This window comes from Mycetomoellerius zeteki, unplaced genomic scaffold, assembly GCF_001594055.1.
Source record: "Mycetomoellerius zeteki isolate Tzet28-1 unplaced genomic scaffold, Tzet1.0 scaffold79, whole genome shotgun sequence".
NCBI lineage: Eukaryota > Metazoa > Arthropoda > Insecta > Hymenoptera > Formicidae > Mycetomoellerius > Mycetomoellerius zeteki.
Window position 1 is genome coordinate 1180601 of NW_017257819.1, and position 23157 is coordinate 1203757.

Here is a 23157-nt window from a genome sequence, read left to right on the forward strand (position 1 = left end):
CAGCCAATCTTTTTTTTCAGTGTATTTATAATACTTTTATAGTATTCCCAATTTAATCTTGCTTTCAAACTCCTCTCTCCTCTTAAAGAAATTTATGGATTTTAGAGAACATTTAATAACACTTTATATATCAATTTCGGAATTCTTAAATAATATATTACACGAAAAAATTATGTATTATATTAAAACAAGAGTATGATGTAATTATTTCATTAATATTATTATTAATTAATAAAATTATTTGTAATTAGATAATTATTAACTAATTAACTATGCTGTAATATAACATCATTTTACCGTGTAAGTTTTACTATTTTTCACACATGCACGCGCGTTTGGCATTTAAATGTTTAAATATTCGAACGTTATATGATACCTTGCTATTTATTCATTTAAATATTTATATTTTAAATATGAAGACACATACACTGATTCGATGTACCTACAAACACATTAAACATTTCGATATTTGATGGGTGCTTAAGTAGTTTAGATCGGCCGATAAAATATTCGAGTATTTCCATTCTTTTGGTCATCAATCAGGTGAACGCCCCGTTGAAATGGATTACTTAATAAATCTTTGAAATCAGCTATCTCTAGCTCGCGAAGGCAGTGTTAATTCGCTCCACTTTATCGTGACGGCGCGGTGTGTGGTGCGCGTGTTAAAAAAGCCGTTTTGAAGACTTTCTATAACCCCGAGATCGCCTCTCACCGTCTCTCGCACTCGCCTGCGGCTTTGCTTACAGCTCCATTCAAAATCGCAAACAACCTCGCCATCCAGGGGCGCAGATGAAAGTGTTTTACGGAAGCGTCTTAATACACACATTCGCGTATAATGAAAATATGTTTTATGTGTTAAGGGGATGCTGGAGCCGCCTGTATTACCAATAAAACTAGCGTTTTTAACATTTTTGTTCCTGTTGAATTTCTTCGTAGTGGTTTCACAGAATAAAAATTCCTTTTCCACGATTAAAATATACATGCTAATGTATTTATCGTTGATGTATTTCGTGTTCGAAGCTGGAAAAAATAAAAAATTACAGATTTCTTTATCTATTTTTATTTCAGTATGGCGACCAACGCTGAAGATAAAATAGATAAAAAAATCTGTAATTTTTTATTTTTTCCAGTTTTGAACACAAATTACACCGGCAATAGGAGAGTGAACGTGGGTGGAATTTGGGTCTTTTGATTCATTATTAATTTCGCCATTATGTACAATGTTACATCATGGCTCGGGCAACAAAAATAATATATGATTATTCTCTCTTTATATTTTATGCATGCGTCTCTGCGTATATTTCCAAATGCAATCGATATGCCGAATAACGTCTAGCTTGCACCATCCTTTCGAAATTACTAACGCACGAGACTCGTTTAAATAAATCGCAGGTCGCTCGTACTGATTTCCAGATTGGTAATCACGCTCGGGGCATCAATGACTGTTAAATGTCGGGCGCCTGAAAAAAGTTCAAGGCTGTGCGCTCACGAATTAACCCTCGATCGTTGTAATTAAATTTGTTAGTAACGTGGACCACTTGAGGCAATCCTTGACGTGACTCCGTAATAACCCACATAGCGTATTAGCGTTCCAAGGGTATTCATAAAAAATTGTAATGGAATATTCTCAGAATGTCGCCACGATGAACGCGACTATCCTGAGTGTTAGTATATTTATAAATAACGGAACGATTCAAGGCGCACTACTTCCGACAGCATATTCCGATTGCACTGCAGGGGAGACGGTTCACATCGCCGAGAGACGCGACACACCGTCACGTAATCGACACATGTTCTGGATTCCCATAGAAATCCAGTACACCGCGATCCGATGACAACCACAGGATTCTTGCCTGGATGTCGATCAGTGGCCCGATAATCGACGATCGGCATTTATGGGCATCGACCAGACGACCGCTCATAATAGGAGAGAAAATGCACTCTCGAATAAGAAAGAAAAAAAAACGGAAAGAGAAAAAGAATGAGAGAGAGAAAATCAAAATAAAAAAATAGAGAGAAATTTATAATTGAGAGAGAGAGAGAGAGAGAGAGAGAGAGAGACTGAAGGAGACAAAGTTTTGTAATTTCTGGAAAAAAGTCGTGAGTAAAAAAAGCGCGATTCGAATTTTTTATTATACTTTATTTTCTAGTAAAAATATCGCGATAAACCAGTTTTAATATATGTATTATTCAAAAATACAACCTATAGAAAATTTAATGGTTCAAGACATAAAATGAAATAAATTATTATAAAAACCGATTTTTTAAAAATCATACATTTTGATCATTTTCTTTTTCTTTTGTTTATATCTATAAATTTAAATTTAAAGAAGCAATTATGATATAAAAATACTTTAATATTACATTATTAATACTTATTGTAAGTCGAACGTAAAGTTTAAATGCAGCGTTACATCTGCGGTATTACATCAATTAATTTGTTCATCAGAGTGAAAAATTATTAACTTTGAAAATATTTTTCTCATTATATTATAGATACCAGTATGTATAACTATATATCATTGAAAATCACTTCAAAATATTTCCATAACACAATAAAAATATATATGTACCGCATGTCGCATCAACATATTGGTCGGCTATTTTATAAATGTAATACTTACTTAGAGAAAGTATAACATTTATAAAATGTAATACCTGCTAGAAAAGATATTACATTTATAAAATTATAAAATAACCTAATATACTGACCAATATGTTGATGCAACACGCGGTATAAAAGACGATAAAAGAAGTACTAGAACGAGACTAGTCATTTTTCGTAGTTTTTTGTACACTGAATACCTCTTCCAAATTGTTTCATCATGTCATAATTTTGAGTTTACATATAAAGTTGCAAAAAGGACTGCTTCTACATATTTTGTCATTATAACTACAATATATGACGTGTTGCAGAAATAATTTTAGTACAATCAAAATTAAGTATGTTATTAGGACTCTCAATCTTCAAACGAATTTTTTAGTGTCGTACTGTGGTTAATAAGTAGGGCGCGGAAGTTTGGGTACGATCACGGAGCGCACGCGAAGAACCGCTGCACGCTTTGTTTATTAGGCGTGTTCAGCGGACTCATTCTTCTAGATATAAAAGTCTGATTGAATAGTCTAAAAGAATACATCAATAACAGCGGATGCTTATTCAATTGTTGAATCCGCTAAACGCAGTCATTGAGATGCTACGCATAATCAAAAGAACAGGGAACAGAATAAGAATTTCAAATAGAATATTTATGTAAGGACAAATGAGCCTAGCACGTTGTCGGTGCAAAACGGAATATATTGTTCAAACTTTATATTACATAAAATCTTCCAACATTTCGGTTCTCACAGAACCATCTTCAGTGGTTAGGTCGGTTCAGTGGTTAGTGGTTAGTTCGTTGAGCCTTTAGAGATTTTGTTAATTTTTAATTTTTAAGAATTTCAACTTATCACACAATTGGAAAAAATGTGTTGAATTTAACATAAATTGCATGTCCCAAACGATCCATTCAAATTTTTTAGTTAATTTTACACAAGATGAATATGTTAGAAGGTAACACAAATATTATGTAAGAGAATAAATACAAAGAAAGATAACATCGACACGGTTTGTAAACAAACAGTGGAACATTTTTTCAGAAAATTAACATTTATGATATGTTAAATTAAATTAACACATATTTCATTCATTTGTCTTAGAATTTACGTTTTAAAACATTATTTTTATGTTATTTGTTCACTTATTCATAAATTGTGTCATTTTGACACTAAGAAACATTGAATATCAATTTCACAAAAAATCTTTAAATAACATAATCACATTATGTTAAATTAACACTCGAATATGCTAAAAAATTCAACACAAACTGTTAACACAAATATGAGTGGACCGTTTCCAACACAAATACACAAATTTTTTTACTGATTTTTGGGAGGAAATTACAAATATTTCAAGATAACGAGTACCTAAAGTATTTTCGAGGTATTTCCAAACGTTTGTGTGCTCACTCGTCGTGTACGGGACAATATTCGATTTTCATGTCGAAATACACGACTACGTCGAGAGACGTCACGAGGTTCCTACTTCTCACGGTTTTTCTTTCTCTATTTCATTGCGAATAATTCCGCGCGCATTGTTATTTGATTTATGATTATAAAATTTGCATATTAGGGCATATTAAAGCTGGGATCGTGTTTTTCAGCTTTACCGCAATAAACGATTGAATACGGCAATAAACCATTGAAAGATACGCTCGCATAGAATTCTGTTTTCAAATGACGCATTTTATTCTCAATTACGTTTCTATGCGGAATTTACTCAATCCAAAAGAAAGAAACTTGAAAGTCAATGATATCATATACCTAATCATATAAATAAACATGTTCGTGCAAAATCTAATTAATCTAATATAATTACATGATCTAATATTACCCTTTGGAGTACTGGATCAATAAAAAAAATTGCGCTAATATAATTATATATAAATAATGATACCCATATACATAATTAATAGTGTACTAGATATACATGTTTATTATAAATTAACTAATTACAAATAGATAATTTTTGTGTAAGCTTTTTATGAAATCTTTCGAAATTTGTTCTTTAAGTAATTGAGATATTTGGCCAATTACGTTTATTTTATGTCTGTTTTTAAATAAGTTAATTTTTGATTAAATAAATTTTTTAATTTTCGGATACATATATTTTTGGTTATGTTAACTTTTGTTGCATATACTTACTTTTATTCTTGGCGCATCTATTTACTTTTGTAAGATTTTTTTTATCAAATTACACAAATTTATATAAAATTAGCATTCATATTAATTTCATAAGATAAAAAACTGTACGCACACATACGTGTACTTTTTATATATACCAATAATGCATTATAAAAACTCTGTTAAAAAAACTTTTCAAAAAGAATTACGGACGAAGAGAAGAAAATTGTCTGTTCGAACGATGCGAATTACTACGGATTGTCCGGATGCAAGCAATAAAGAGAGGCTCGCCTTGAGGAAACACGTGGCTCACGCCTCGATTCATTGAGGACATCTCATCGTCACGATCGAGACGATCCTTGAACCGGTCGCTGCGTTTCAAGAACGCCGGCCAACTTGGATCGCACCCGTAAAATTTGCGCGATATTTGATTACTCATCTGTTTGATAATCTTTGTAGCGGGTGCGTAAAGCGTTGCGCGACGAAACTATTCTTCATAGAAGCCATACGTAATTAAAACTTTTTGTACTCTTAACAACATGATGGTTGAAAGATATAAAGCGACAGCGTCACGATGCCAAGTGCATGAAAAAGACAACGAGCCAAGTTATGTCACTACGTAAATGTCGTAGCACTTATTTACGTGATTAGTGAGAAACCTATTTGGTTGAATAAAACAAAATTTGTTTGAATCAATTAAATCTCTTGTTTGAATATGGGCAAATAAATTCTTCGGTTAACGTAACAAAATAATTTGATTGAAAAATTTAATTTGGTAATATTAACATAAAAATTTAGTTCAGTGAATAAATGTCATGCTCGGCATAGATGCACACTTCGAGCTGATTCCTGAGGCAATACCTAACTGTTTCTCCACCACTCGCGAGACTCGGCTCCAATCGCGTCGTCAATCGCGCACGTGACGTTGTCTGATTATCTCAGGGGGGAATATTCCATATCATAAACATGCAGGGATCATATTTTCCACCAAATCGTTATTAAAAAACATCTTTCTTACTAAATTATATTTATTTTCATAAATAATTAAATATTAAATTATTAGCGTATTATGTATGTTCCATACATTAATATAATTATAACAATAATAAATGTTAAGATGTATAATAATTAATGTTTTTACAATAGCTTTTTACATCATCTGTATTATTTTTGATGCGTTTCTTCTTTAAGTGATTGTGTGTGTCTCAGTAGTCCTATTCTATCAAAAAATAACAAAAAAGATGATCAAATGTTTGACTTGGCATATGATATGAGACTTCTTCTTTGCCGAGTCATATATTTGATTATTTTTTTCGTTATAATGAAACATACGTAATAAATTAATAATTTATAAATAAAATACTTAATTATTCATAAAAATAAAAATTATTTAGCAAGAAAGTGTTTCTTTAATAATAATTTGGCAAAAAATACGATTTCGGTATATTTATGATATAGGACCGCTCATGAATAACTTTATCCTCGTATCACCCTAGCGATTGGAGATTGCGTCTGCGTTCGCATATACGTTTATTGACCAATCAAAAAGAAGTTGTTAACCAATAATTCCTTTCTAATTGACTGTACGCGGCCCTGCCACGGTAATATAAATAAATAACTTGGGTGACGTCACGAATAAGTTTGAATGGATAAAACAATTAAATCCAAGAAGGACGCCTTTCTTCAGGAGATAACTGCGAGGCCAACTAATCCAAGTGGAAAAGGCAAGCGATTAATTGTTCTGCATGTTGGCAGTATTGCTGGTTTCGTTTCTGGGGGATTTCTATGTTTCGAATCGAAAAAATCGAGGAAAAAATATACGAAAGATTATCATGATGAAATGAACGGCGACATATTTCTTGAATGGTTCAAAAATGTTTTACCATTTACTAGACGACCATGCTGTTATTGTCATGTGTGGATAATGCTCTGTATCATTTCGTGAAATTAGAAAAATTGCTGAATATTTCTTGGAGAAAAGACGAAATAATAAAATAGTTAAAAGGTAAAGATAAAAGAGATATCAGAAACTGTGATAAAGGCCGAACTCTTACCATAAAAAACAAGTATGATAAATGTGTCATAGAAAAGAGCAAAACAGAACAATAAAACAATTCTCAGAAGATCCTTACTTCCATATAGGATTGCCATATTCGTCCTCTTTTCCTCGGACAGCGGACATTATCCTTTTATATAGGATGTTTCCTCTAACTTGATCATTTAAAATATCTCCGTTGTTTTTTATGATATGAGAAAATATCACAGGGGATCTTGTTCATATATTATCATGAGCAAAAAATTTTTCTCAAGATCATATTTTTTGAGACTTCAAGGTCACCTCGATTTTTTAAATGGAATTGTATGATTTTTTTACACAATATGATTCCTCTAATTATTCTGCATATAAAAGTAAAATGATATAAAAAATAAAAAGATGAAGAGAAAAAGATGTAGGAAATTGACTATATAACTGATAGAATGATTGACAGTATATTATTCATTAATAATTAATATCACAGACGAAACAGATTCTGAATAAATCTTTGACAGCGATTATTAATTTCCTACACTGAAAAAAAGATTGGCTGCTGCAGCAAATTAGATGGTAAAATATGGCATAGCATTTTTAATTGGCTGCAACAGCCAATTTTTGGTTGCTGCAGCCAATTTTTCCGCAATGTCAGTATTGGATTTCAATTGGCTAATGCAACCAAAAAGTGGCTGCTGCAGCCAATTAAAAATGCTATGTCATATTTTACCATCTAATTTGTTGCAGCAGCCAATCTTTTCTTTCAGTGTATGACATACAGTCAATCTCATATGTAATATCGTTACCATATTCATAGTATCTATGTGATATTTTCATCACATAATATCATTTTATTACAATAATTTATCTTCGTATTCTTACTCAGTTATGTTAGGTTACAGTTTATTTTTCTTCTTTTAATGTTTTGTTTATTGTTTCAATATTATAATACTTTGATTTGAATTTTAGGCGTTTATTTTAACTTTAACTATATTTACATTTGACTTTATTTGTCAAATTACACTTGCAAATTAAAAAGTTAGATACTACAATTATGATATTCAATTATATTATACTATATTATGAAATAAAAATATATTACTATTATGGATTTCATTTTTCATATATCATAAATATTCAGCTGTATAATTTAAATATATATTACAGTAATTTCAATTTAATGTCACATTAAAATGTCAAGATTATTTCATCCGCTCAATTTTCTAAGCCTGGGCCCGGGCGTACCGTATTTACATATAGGATAATGGGTACAGCCTCACTTTGCCCGTTATATCACCTCCTATGCGCAGACAGAGGTCATTCTCTCGTTGAACAGAACATAATAAAAAATATTACTTGCTTCGTTAATATTATTGAAATAATAAAATTATTTTGAATAAGACTGCTGTTAATATGCTAAAACAACTGAGATAATGGGAAATTCAGTTCATTCCTTTCTTGGTTTCACAATCTCCAATTGTCAAGTTGGAAAAAATATTTGTCCCTTTTAAAAAAAATATTTGTAAAAAAAAAGGAAACGTTTTGTTCACATTAGAAAGTAAAAAATGGGTTTGATTCAGCAACTTACAAATTTCAGAAGGTCATTGTTATGCTGAGAATGCTTGAACCTTTTAGAAAATTATATAAAGAAGGAATAAATTAATAGTAAGTTCCATTTTGCTATACATTTAAAAAATTATAAAATAAATTTTTAATTTGCTTTCCCCTCAAGTGTTTTTTCTTAGTTTCAAAACTTTCTTTACTAAAAGTTTATGTATTTTAAACTTAAATAATACAATTAATATTTCATGACATATATAATTAATTGTAACATTAATTATATTATACATATGTATAACTCGTATAATATCAGTTATATTGTATAATTACATGTACATAAAAAACTGTGATCACACACAGGATATTTCTACAGATATATCCATCTTGGAGTATCTCCAAGAAAATATACAATCAAGAATTAGAGGAATCCTCTAGTAACGACGTCTTCATAAACAGCGGAGGAACATTCTAGAAAATTGTAGGCAGACTATATCGAAGGCAAAAGAATAATGAAGTCAATTACTGTTAACGAGATAACATCGCGATCATTCAATTGAGAATCCCCTATTGGTAGTGCACGCACGTGTATTCATTGCCGGTATTGTGCAAGCACAGCATATCCGAAAGGGCGCGCATCGTTGCATTCGTAGAATTCTGCTCTCTGTAATTAGGCTAATTATTAACTGACGTTTTCAAACCCACTGATCAAATGCCGGAACAGCAATTTGTCCGAATACTCCGTAGGCTTTCTCCGTTAAGTTGATCTTTCTTTAATTCGCAGTTGTTTATAATTGCGATTGTTTGAAGCTTCGATAACGAAAAATAATATAAGTGATGAATAGACACAAGTATATTCCAATCGGTATACGAGCACGTTATCTATTATATCAATTTGTTTTCTAACTTATCTATTTAAAAGAAAAATTAGTTATAATCTCATACTTTTATATGTTTTTATTAAATGACCTAATTTCGATTTTTAAAATCCTAATTTTTGTCTTCTCAATAATTTAATGCGGAAATGACAGAGGACAATTCAAGAAATTTGGCGTGGAACACCCTGTATAATGTAGTAAGACAAAGGAAAATAACATAGGGACAATAGAAATGCAAACGATTGCAAAAGCGCGCGTCCGAGAAAGTGCTTTTCTGCCGTTATTCCGCGCACGCGTTGCGGGTCGCGGGAGTCACAGGTCGCGTGTTTATACGCACCGACTTCGGCATGTTGCACGGAGAATTCCAACATGGTCCACTGGGAGGTATCACTGATAATGGCCAATTCTTCACAGGTGTGAAATGTATTATCAGGATTTCGAAAAGTCTGGTCGGTCAATTAATCATTTTGTTGCTGCACTCGCGTCCTCAAACTCGATTAGATCAAATGAAACTATCGACAATTCGAATTTCCGATGTTAGTTGCGTATACATATGAATATTTGAGGAATTTCGAGGGAAAAAGAAAGGAATGTGTCCATCTGGAAAATGGAATGACCTTCAGATTTTAGAAAATTAATGACCAAAAAAGAGTGACAATTTTACAAGTCTGAGTTTTTGAAAATTTAAGACTCTCACAAAGATTTTTTATAGGAACTAGAAGTTTTAATTCAAAAATATTTGTACAAAGTTTTGGCAATTTGTCGAAATCGGTAAGAGGATCGTGAAGATTCGAGATTCTTAGAAAAATCTTGATTTCCGACAGAAATTTAAAGATACTTTCGAGTATTAGGAGAGATGTGTGGATTCGAGGAATTGCAATAAAAATTAGGCTCTTGAAGAGGTTAGGTTAAGTTAGTTAGAAGAGGTATAATCTAGAGAATTTGAGAATGTATAAGCAACGCGGTTGGAATCAAAGAATTCAAAGTGACTCAAAGAACTGTCAATGACAACAATCTTTACAGTTATCACGCGTTGCACCAATTGCACGTTTTTGAGTAGCTAAACCTCCGACGTAAATCGCGCGTGCAGTTGCTCTTGATGCGCCCTTCGTCAAGGGCGACGCGAGAAAATCTCAAGGCAACTTCGTCCGTGAGACTCCGGTCGACGGATTGTTACGACACGGGTACAATCGCAGTCGCAGGTTCCGACTTGCGTGATGCGCGGAACGGAAAGATCTGAAGATTGACGGAACGTTTACGTTCTTTTCAGAGGTGCAATTCCGCTCGCTCATTCGTTTGCGCCCGCGCACGTTTGGTGGCCAAGATGGCGACGGTCGAGTTTCCGTGATACGCGGAAGAGGGACAGATTCACAGTGTACGTTACGGTACGCGGCGGCGGCAGAGAGGACACTCCGGTAGAAAGCGTTCGAAGCGCACTAATGCGTTCCGACGACCGTGCCAAGCCGAGCCGATCCCACAAGCGAGTCGTCTTCGCGCGATACTTGCCCCGAAGTAACGGAGCGAGCTGATTGCCAAAGAGAGCAACGGAGAAAGAGAGAGAGAAAGAGAGAGAGAGAGAGAGAGAAGGAAGGAGAAAGGCTAAGTTGTATGGAGAAGGAGAAGGAGCAGATATACTTTTCACCTTCGACGAGCACGAGTGACTGAGTGGAGCGAAGTGAGAAAAGATCTGCCAGTGGGAAATCTAACGAGGAGTTAATGAGCGTGTTATATGAGGATTGATGTTTTATTGATCGGCGAGACACTGAAAGAAACTGCATACAGCACAAAAGCTGGCGGCAATATTGCTGCAACATTTGTAACTATAATATTTCTGGAATGTTGTAGTGTTGCTACAATATTGCTGGAAATAAACTAGATTGATCTATGCTGTACGGGAAAGTTGATCGAATTAAGGGGATCCTAAAGTTGTCTGTTTTATCACAAAATGTGCTATAAAAATCTTCAAACTGACTTTACAGTAAAATTTTTTTATTGCGCTTGAGTATATAATATAAAAGTTTTATAGTTCATATATTGAAAATAAGTCTGCATCGCACTTTAGATTACTTGAACAAACAATATACTCTGTGGAATTAAGGCAAAAACAAATATTCAGTAATTAGGTGTATACGTATTCTTAGCGAAGATTTAGAATGATAAACAGAGTTGTGTCTATCAGTATGTGCTCGATCTTGCAAGAGATGATGCTACAACATATTAGATAAGAACAGATATACACGTTTAAGTGAGATAAGGCCGCAGCACACACTTTTGCATAACGTATAGTGCATAAACAAATCAACCAATCAGAGTCCTTCCTTCTCTCCCATTTCAGGGAAAAGAAGAATTTTAATTGATAGATAATATTTACTGCACTTATGCACTTATGCACTATGCATTATGCGTTATGCAAAAGTCTGTGCCGCGGCCAATAGAAAGATAATAAGGGCCATGGCACACAAAAAAAACTTAAGCAGTAAACGAATTGATCAATCATGGTAGAGTCTGTAAGGCGTATAACGTAAGCAGTAGCCAATCCAACATGTTGATTTCCTTACGTCTTAGGCCCGTATTAATAGTCAGGCCTTATATTTAAGGCTTCCTTAAATTGATCATCAAATGCTCTACGAATTATTTCATTGGCTACTGAGCATCTAAAAGATAAATTTAAGGAAGCCTCAAGTATACAAGGTCTGACTATAAATACGGGCATTACTGTCTTAAGTTTTTTGTGGCCCTAAGAAACTGAATTAAAGATATCACTATTATCGATACTTTTAGTTTGGAATTAAAGAGTCTGTTTTATCGATATCAATCAAGTTCAGTCTTTGCTTTCTTTAGGATCCTCTTAAAACTGAATTTTTTTTTATTCGCGTACGTACGCGACTTCTCCGTTCTGACTGCGATATTTCGGATATTTTGAGCGACAGTGATAATTTATGACGAGAAACGGAAAATAACAGAACTGGCTGGTTAAGTCTCTTATCGGATCAATTTTCGACTATTCACTTTCGACCATTTTAAGACCCTATCGGAGGCTCCGATAATAATTTCTGAGATATTTACAGAAGCGAAGTAGAGTGAATGAAGTATTTTTGAACGTGAAGAATTTAAAGGATATATAGTAAGGCAGAAATTGAGTTAAAAATTCCAAAAGGATCTGAGAAAATATACATCTGAAAATCGACCGATCGGGATGTGCTAAAGACGCACGTGTTTACTAAAATTCTATATATCTACGCGATTAATATAATCTGCGATAAAAGGCTCGAAAACAACGTACCATTCGTGAAGGACTTCCGATAATTGTTATTTGCGTTCTTTCGATAATAATTTTTTTTTTTGTAATCGTTTCAATTAATTCTCTGCATTCCTCAATGAATGTCAATTAATAGATTGACACACTAAGCACAATTAAAAATGTTCGAAGACACTCGGGATAAGAAACTTTTTTTCAGGCTCTTTCGAAATAATTGATTAGTTTATGGAAATTTTATACCTTCCAAACTCTTTTAAGAATTGATTGATCTTCAAAATATTTACAAATATTTGAGGATTTTAAAAAACTTCTGAATAACTTTAATATATGTATATTAAAACATTCAAAATTTTTCAATTTTCGAGAAAAAGTCGTAAATTTTGGATTATATGTCTAGGAACCTATCATAAAATTTATGTTTATTTTAAAATTAAAAAATTTTTTTAATTTAAAACTGAAAAACAAGTAAATAATTCGAAAATTGAAATTATCAATAGAAATGTTTTAAAAATTGTTTATTAAAAATTAAAAGAAAGTGACGAAATTAACAAATATAAGAATAAATATTTAAAAATTTTTAATGACTTAAAATATATGATATTAAGTAATAAACAGATTTTTATCTTGAAATCAAAGCGAATTATAAATCTCTTAAAGTGGACTTTAGAATCTTGACGTTTCTGTTCGAAAGTATTTGTTTGAATGATCATCAACTTTTCGTTCTTGGAAAAAGTCGGACGGTGTCTGGAAATCCCACGACTATAACTTGAGATAATAATCGATATTCTACGCGTTATCAAAATAATCGTGCCCCCTGTCCATTGATATCAATTAATTATTTGACCGGACGCGAAAATTATCAGTGACATATCAGTTCCGTTTCAGTGGCAAACACGCAACGTTCGTAATCGAAGTGTGATGAATGCCGAACGGAAGCAGGAAGAAAAGTCGATACGCTCGTCATTACAGCCGATACAGAATAATAAGCAATTGTTTCCTATCGCGAGAGTCAGTCGATTTCGGATTATGAGGACGTTAAATGAAGGACACCACTTTGTCCAAAGTCCTGCCCTTGTCGTGATCAAATTCTCAATTATATCGCAGTGAGTGATTGTGCAAGTTTCGTTTCCTCTCTCCGTTTTCATCATGTATATAAATTGATGTCTGACATAAAACGAGCCTGATGTCTGGTACAACATAAGAATATGTCGAGATATTGAATTGTAAATTTATCAAGAAAACTAATTAGAATGAAATAGCAAGTAATATTTCTTTCTTCAACATAAAATCTTTATTTTAGAATCATCTCATATACGAATGAAGTATATTAATTGTTAAATGTGGAAATAAGGCTACTATGAATCGAGTTATTTGTGCGCTATAAATTATATCTTATTAGGTTAATATTGACATATGGTCGTTTAATAAAAATCAATAACGCCACATAATTAAAACTATGAAAGATCAATGTCATCGTATAACAAAACGTACGTTTCGGTTATTTTCTAGCCTTTTTCAGTATAGTATATAAAAACAATCATTGTAGATAATTGTAATCTTTCGTAACCAAACCTTAACCTCTTCTTAAACGAGAAGTCTTTATCCCATGATCAGTTTGAAAACTGAGTGATGGTTATTCTAAGTTTAGTTTTTTCTTTTAATTAATATTAACCTATTAGATAATAATAACAAATTACAATGGGATAAATATAAATAAAACAATATGACCAACCTGGGGCACGTGGGCGGATATGTACGCAGTAAAGATCATAGTAAAAATTGCATTCTTCAGATGTAATGTAAAGTATCGATTTAATAACCACAAACACCGGGAATTTTTATCTAACGGTTACATGTCAACAAGTACCAATAAAATAAAGACTTAGCAGCTTCGGAATGCAATGGAACGATCAAAGTCCAACAAATCTGACATAAACAATCATTGACTATTTATTAGATAACATTGATATGCCTGGTTAAACAATTCTATGTTTATATTTAAATTAGTTCCGTTCTTTTGTCGTTTTATATTACCTAATCATTTCATAAATCAGTCGTTTTTTGTAACCTTGCTCAATCTCTAAAACTTCAACTTCATCTATTTAAATTCATGTCCACAGCGCAACTTGTGGTCTGTAACAACAGAATGCGTAGGTGTCTTTCTCCTTATATGATTTTTATATTCAGAAATACGGGTCATCAACTGTTTTCCGGTTTGTTCAACATACGTGGCGTCATGGTGGAAGAAGACATAATGCGCAACGCGCATTATGCGCACTGTTATACACCTTATCTTCTTAATGGTCTTTGTGAGCTTTGGCTAAAAAGCTAGAAAAAATAGCCGAGACGTACGTTTTGTTATACGACAACATTGGTCCTTCATGATTTTTATTACGTGACGTTGTTGGTTTTTATTAAACAACCATATATCAATATTAATCTAATGAGATATTATAATTCATAGCGCAAAAATAACAGCGCCGATTCCTAATAATCCTATTTTCACGTTGTAGTTGTTAAATAGATGTGAAATCTAGATTATCTTTTAATTGTATATTAATTGTTATATTATGCTAATCTAAGATGTACTTTCAGCATTATATGCAATGAAAGAATGATTGAGACTTAATATTATTTTGTTCGAATAAATAATCATTAATCGATGATAATGCCGTTTAATGTTAAAGATTAGAGTTTCAATGCGAACAAAGCTTGATAAGTAAATAGATAACACAACTTTGTTTTTCAATCTGCCTTAAGTATTTATCTTCTTGTCGACGGAAGCAAACTCAAATCAGTAAAAAATCACATCTCTGTTTTTCGTACAGTTGTAGCTTGATTGTTGAGCAAATATTTCGAATAAATTTGACGCAAGATATTAAAAACAAAAAAAAGAATCATTGAGTTATACATCTGTTACTTCATGTGATAATTTCATAAAAACTGTTTCAAAGTTATAATCGATTGTTTTCACACAATTTTTAGATTGATCCTAAATTACAATTCACCATTAAATTTGTCGAAATAAAAATCTATCAATACTCCGCTTTAATTCGCAGAGCATTATTATCAGAATACTAATTTCAAGTAATCCCCGTATTTTTACATTATGGTTCAAAATATTTTTCTTTTAAAATATCCAAAAATCTCACACACAGCTTTATAAGGAATTCTCGAATTTCTACATCATACTTTGAAATACAATACATTGATATTTGAAATATTAAAAAATCTTAGCTTTTAAAGTCCCGAAATTCTATACTATCGGATATTTATGAATCAAAGTTGAACTTTGATTGCATGGATGTGTATTCCACTTCTAGCTCTCGGATGCTAATTTATAAACTCAAACGATGCTTTAAGCAGCTTATCAGCGTATACACGTGATACCTATGCGGGTGCGCGTGCAAAAGTAACTGTCTAACCGTTCAAACGTAGAATACCACATGCGCATATTTCTTGCTTTATGTATCCCGAAGCGCTCCTCATTGACGACGTAAACCATATTTGTACTTGTGATAATGACGACCTCGGGAAGGCCTCGTCGTCGACCTCTTCCTCTCCCGATCTCAGATCTCGGAACTCTCACGTGAAACACTCCTGACTATTTAATTTTTTCAAACCAAGTATCACTCTTGAGAGTTGCGATGATGTTCACAGACTTTGTTTCCGGTATCAATGACACTGCAATTTTAATCCAGTGATATGGGTCACTGTTGACTTCAGTATAGATATGAAATTAAGATTCGCTTTGTATTTATGTAGTTTTTGCTTTCATCTGAACAAAGTGACTGCTTTTTGTTCAAAAGCTATTAAAATATCGAACTATAAAATTTTAATTATATTTTGGGATACTTTATACACATGGGTCTTTATGTATATATTGAATCTTGTGTTTCTGTTATTCAATATAGAAAGATTGAAAATTTCATACAATGCAATAGTTAAAATTTTTTGAGAAACTTAAAGGTTTTACTCGCTCAGCAAAAATGAAAGAAATTAAAATAAGGTATAAGTTTAAGAAATTCATGTTCTGACCAGAGCTTCTTATTTAATTGAAAACAATATGGAAAATATTAATTAAGATGTATGCTGTCGCATCTATCGCAGATAACACGACATTAATTGAATGATGAAATTATAATTAATTACAATAATTTCTTTCGGCTTATTGATTGCTATCTATGCGATTTCTGGGAATCGCTTTTGCTTTAAAATGCGGTAATAAAACAAGACGTAAGTCAAACATAATTCGTTGGTATACCACTGCCAATCAGTATGAGTGAGTGATAACGCGCGAGCGAAGCTAACGAGAGATAAGGTATCGTGAAAGTTAGACTAAAAATCGAACAGACACCAAACGATATATGTATATATATATATATATGTATATATATTTACACAACAAGACAGTACAAACAAACAGATTTACTGATGACAGCCGGAAAGAGATTTTTTATCATAAAGTTTTAATTTGGATCGATTATTGTGTAATTGTTTCCATAATAATAATCGTAACACACAAAGAGTATAAATTTTTATTATTCGAGAAAAAGACAAACATACGAAAACAAATGTAAAAACATACATATATAAATGTAAACAAAGACAATAATAAAAATCGTAATTTTAAACAAATAATATATATATATTTAGCATACATGAAAAAAAAACGATTTTGTTAAAGTATCTAAAAAATTAGCTAGCTATAAATCTAAATATAAGTTTGTTTGACCATCAAAATAATTTAATTAATTTCATTCATGTTTACTTTTATTTTTACTGTAAACCACCAAAATGGCGCTTCATGTATATTCTGAAATGAAATAATGGTATACTAATATTTTGTCGGTGTGAGTTAATCATTTGTATAATCATTTGTATTGTATACGTCTATGATTCCGACATATTTTCTGTCTTGTTTTTCTCTTCGTAGTATTGTTCATAGTGGAATCAGAAAGGTGAAGCATTCCGAAGGATGCGCAGTAGACAGTAAAATAGTTGAGGCTTGGCCAATCAGACGCGATCGGTAATGCGAAAAATAATCATGTGGCGATTTTCATGTGATTTTCAAACGTATAGTTTACTAAATTATTTATTTAACAATTTATTTAATTGAAACATGATCTTTTCATTTCATATTGCATAAATATGTTTTAAAATTAGCGACATGCCTGTCAGCGACTCGTGCCTATTCTCGATTTCTGTCACACATATTTCTGTCATGGCCAACATGATCTTGAAATGCCGTGCAATGCCGATAGCATTTGATTGGTGGGAATTCGTCCCATCCTTAATCTATCATGCGCAATACTTCACCTTTCTGATTCCACCATGGTATTGTTCACTATAGCAAGAAGAATCAACACGTCAACGGTGAAACTGCGATTATCGTATTCAATTGTTTGTTTTTTTTCGTACTGTACAATACAGAATATCGAAAGTATATATATATATATATATATTCATACAACTTCAAATAATGGAAATAATATAAAAAAATAACGTTTTATTAGACGGAGGAAAGCATAAGAGCCAAATTGGCGCGTTCGGCGATTCTTGTATGGAGGGTATCCCGTTCCGGCGGTTCTTATAGTGTTAAACTTTAAGAATCTTATTTTAGACCATATATGTGAGAACACAATCAATACTAGAAATTAAATGCTTATAACGGTCGAAGCTGGAGCTTAAATAATTCAATGTGAATTATATATATACTATATATATACATGCATAATACCATATTTGTAGTCATTCGAACTGCGCGAAATGTATTGTTAAATCTCGTGTAGACATTCTCGTCGACATTCAATTTAGCAGTTATAAATTGCAGTAGATCTTTAAAATTAATTATACTAAACGTTCTGTAAACCTTTGTCACTACTGCTTGATTTTAATAATTCTTGTAGAATATAAATTTTATCCGCTATTTTGATCAAATGCGGTATTATCAAACCGCACTGCCCAAAATTTCAGTGCAATAAGATTTGTTCTCATTCAGTTTATTCCGTTTCACCTAATATAAATTTAGTATTACGCTAATGTGTAATTTTTATTCACCGAATACAACATAAAACTCGTACGATAACAATGCAATCTAATAAGAAATGCAAAGATTTCTTAACATTGGGGCAGAGAGCAATGATTGAATGTGTAATACCAAAAAAATTTATGCTCAGTGCGCACTAGTACAAGTTGTCGAATTCATTATTAATTTCTCTTATTATTCTGTGTGAAACATGAAAGTTTAATCGAATTACAAATTTTGGTAACATTATATCAAGAATATGAATGATTTATACGTCTATATATGAATGATTTATATGTCTTGTATACGTATTGCTATTTTTAAACACTTTATGTAATTTGTGAAGATGTGGGATTACGGCATTTTAAAACCTCGTTTTCAAAGACGAGCAAACAAAAGCAGACAATTTAAAGTAGTTTATCGCGCCAAAGGCGTAGAGAAAGCATTTATATCTTTCGCAATTCGTTTATAACTTGCTTGTAACTACTATCTATATACAGGGTGTCCCATAATTCACCGACAACACTCGTGGGTAGATAGAGCGGACTAAACTGAGTCGAAAAGTCCTCTACCATTTTGCAATTTTCACAATAATTAACAAGATATTAATTACTACAAATTGCCGAATATTAGTTTTCAATAATTTTTTTCCTCAGATACTATCACTTTACAAAAAACCTGCAAGAGAGACAAAAATTGTTTATTTTCTTCTCATAGAACTCTAAAAATTTTTTCAGAATTTTTTTTATCAACTTTTTAGTACTGCATTTTCTTATTTTTACCAACATGAGAAAATACGGTATTAAAAAATTCTGAAAAAATTCTCAGAACTTTATGAGAAAAAAATAAATATTTTTATCTTAACGGTTGTAAAGTTGATAGTACTTGAGAAAAAAATTTTTAAATTATTGAAGACTAATATTCGGTAATTTTTAATAATGTTCTTCTACGTTATGACCAGCCAATCAAATGCCAGTCAAAATGTGGCGCGACATATTCAAATTAATCAATGACACAAGTTTAAGTGAAATTAAATTATTATTACAAAATAAATTAATAAAAATGTGTAATACAATAAATAAAATAACGATAATAAACAATTACCTGCATTGATTAATATACAGTAATGTTTTACGTGATCGATAGATATTTTTCATACTTGTATAATATTTCACTAATTTTGCACAAATTTCTTCCTTTTCTTCATATTTATGTACCTATATACATATTATGATATATTATGACATGTGATGACAGAATGACAGAAAGGAGCCATGTTGCTTTTTGCAAGATCGACTAGCAATTCTATTGGTTGACTACTGTGCATCCTTGAAATTATTACACTGTATCTTCTTCCACCATGATAGCATCAACGGTGAGAAAAGCGAAATGTGATACTAAATGAATCAGGACTTCGTTACTATGACAATAGACAACAATGTATTGGGATACTTGACGCGTGATTGGGATATGCGAATGAATACTTGATAAATACGAATGCTTCTCTCTCTCTCTCTCTCTCTCTCTTACTTTTGGTTTCTCTTTCCTATCCATATCGGAGAGCATATAATATGTCTTAGGAATACCGCGCATTATTTTTCTGATTTCCATCCGGCAGTACAAATTCTTCACATGTTCAGTTACAGTTACAGACGATTGCATGTCATTGACACATCACTACATACTCTACTACATCAATATCTCATGCACATATGCACATAAGTTTTCGTATAACAATAACGTTTCAATTAGATGTCTAACACAAACTGAAACTTTGTATATATATATATATAAGTTACATAAAAAGATGAATTCAGAAAATATTAGTTGTAGCGGAAAAACGGTTTGAAGGGGTGAAATAACTCCTTATACATATATTAGATAACGCGAGTTTTAGCCTTTTTTGTTGTATCTTAGAAACTATTCGCGATATCAAAAAATGTTTTATACAAAACTTTTATAATAAAATTACCTCTGTTTATTTATGTCAATAATATTTTTGAAAAATAAAAAAATTTTTTTTAATTAAAAATTGTTTATTAAAAATATTTTTGACGTAAATGAATAGAGATAATATTGTTATAAATTATAAAGCATTTGTATAAAACATTTTTTGATATCTCGAATATAATGGAAAATTTATTTTCGAGATATAATGGAAAAAACCGAAAATTGCTTTAACACATAAGGAGTGATTTCACTCCTTCAAACCGTTTTTCTGCCGCAACGGACATTTTCTAAATTTATCTTTTTATGTAATCTATATGTATACAAAGTCTCATTAAAATCAGAATTTATTACTTCATGTGATTCCCTTATAAGTCCAATACCAAGAACTCCACGTTGTTTCTTTGTGCAAATTACTAGTCTGTAGATTACTATTTCGTAAGTACAAATTGCACAACTTTTATACAAATATTGTCACGATGTAACAGCTGTACAGCGCCATATTGGACTAAGAAATGGCAAAGAAGATCTCAATTTTGAAACTTTAACATTCTCAATATAAACTCCATCTCACAGACATGTGTTAATACGTATACTTTAATCCCGGAAAAGAATTTTCGAATCTGTAAAATAGGAAAAATGTAATTGTTATACAAAAATTATATGGTTTAGTTGGTAATACAGACGGCTTTAGGATCTCCTTGAGGAGTTTATGACGAAAATAACAAAAAATTGAGATCATTATCATTTCTTACAAGGGAACCATCGGAACTGACCCTCATCGATTTTAATGAGCTTTGGATATGTTGTAAAGTATGAAAAAATATTAGGCCCTTTTTTGTGTTTATCTCGAAGTTTAGAGGGTGAAAAATTCCCTCGAAAAAATCAGTTTTTTTTTTCGAAACAAATATCGTCGAAACTATAAGAGATATAAAAATTTTCCAAAATGAAAATTGAATGGCTTTACGATTTCTTTAGGACCATAATAAAAAAATTTATTTAATTATTTATTATTAAAAATTATTTAATCATTTATAATAAAAATTATTTTTTATTTTAGTTCTAAGTACTCTTGAAGCCATTCAATTTTCATTATGGAAAATTTTTTATATCTTTTACAGTTTCGACGATATTCATTTCGAAAGAAAAAAAACCGATTTTTTTCGAGGGAGTATTTCACCCTATAAACTTCGAGATAAGCATAAAAAAATATGGATTTAATATTTTTTCATGTTCTACAACATATCCAAAGCTTATCATTAAAATCGGTGAGGATCAGTTCCGACGGTTCCCTTATTAGTCCAATATGGCACTCTAGAGCTGTCACGTTGTGACAACATTTGCTTTATATGAAAGCTGTGCAATCTGTACTTGCAAAATAGTAGTCCACAGACTAGTAGTTTGTACGAAAAAACAACATAGAGTTCTTAGAACTAAACTTAGACATCTAATTAAAACGTCATTGTTATACGAAAATTTATGTGTGTGTGCGTCAACTATTGATGTAGTATGTAGTGATGTGACACGTAAATGGTTTGTGTAAAAGTCCTATTTACACAACGACTATAATCGTCTTTAGGATATATCCCCTTAACTTTCACATAGGTAAGTTTTCACATAGCTACATGTGAATTTATGAGTTCTCGCTTTGATTTCATATTTAAAAATATTTATATTTAATTATTATTTATATTTAAAAATTTATGCACCTATAAGTTTAACGCATTTATTATCTTTTTATGCAAATCGCATGAAATGGGCAATTAAAATTATTGAAATGATCAACAGAATCATGGTGAAGCAGAAACTTGAAGTAAAAAATCGGGTCGTATTAAAACGTAATATCTTATCAATGTTTTACAATATGGAAATTATTTGTGCGACTTCATGAAAAATATAATACTTAAAAATGTGCATAAAAGCAACTATTAAATAAGGAAATATTAAAAACGACTTGTTAGCTCAATAAAATTATGATTAAGTGTTTGAATATTATGTATTCAGATATTAATGATCTTATATTATGCAGTATATTATTTCCATATTACATCTTATACATCATATTTATTATTTGTATACTTCCAAAACATCGTGTTATTGATATTATGATTGTTTTTACAAAAAAATGCAATTAATGTGACCCGGACACGCAAAGTTTCTGCTTCACTATGATCCCGTTAATCATTTTATTCATTTTAAGCCCGTTTCATGCGACTTAAAATTTACATGAAAAGATAATAAATGCGTTAAACTTTAGCTGCATATACTTTCAAATATATTAAACCGGTACTGTACACTTTTGGATGTATTAAAGGTTTATCATATACAGGGTGTTTCCAAATTAAATGGCAAAACTTCGGGAGCGTGTAGAGGAGTAAAAAACTAAGAAAAAAAGTCCTATAGACATATGCTCGTTTTTGCTCCGTTTCAGAGAAATCGAAAAAAAATGTTTACATTTCTTGCCATATCTAGCACCGACATATTTGATTACATTTTCCACTTTCTGTTATGAATTTGTCAGTCGCTCTTTGAAAGCCTTTAACAGTAGATGAATTTTGTCTTTTGCAATATGCCGCGTACGTATTCTAATAGTGAATATGCTGATATGGTTTTTGTATACGGTTTCTGCAACGGTAATGCTTTAAAGGCGGTGCGAGAATATGCACGACGATTTCCAAACAGAAGAGTGCCAAACCGAAGAGTGTTTATGTTGACATTTAATAGATTGCGAGAGACTGGA

General features: G+C 31.7%; 1 protein-coding gene across 6 annotated transcripts in view; it reads right to left on the reverse strand.

The window, feature by feature from the left end:
• The window catches only part of LOC108729759 (uncharacterized), a 96655-nt gene that overhangs the window by 51794 nt on the left and 21704 nt on the right, over window positions 1-23157 (reverse strand). The window contains exons 1-2 of one of the 6 annotated variants that reach the window (XM_018459029.1): window positions 10205-10942; window positions 9521-9695 (exon numbers count right to left, since the gene is read on the reverse strand). The exons of 3 other annotated variants lie outside the window; for them this stretch is intronic. In XM_018459029.1, coding sequence (XP_018314531.1) covers window positions 9521-9554 — 34 coding nt within the window. In that variant the 5' untranslated portion in view covers window positions 9555-9695; window positions 10205-10942. Of the gene's footprint in view, window positions 1-9520; window positions 9799-10204; window positions 10943-23157 lie in introns of those variants that run through there. 2 more of the 6 variants (XM_018459028.1, XM_018459031.1) reach the window with 2 other exon arrangements.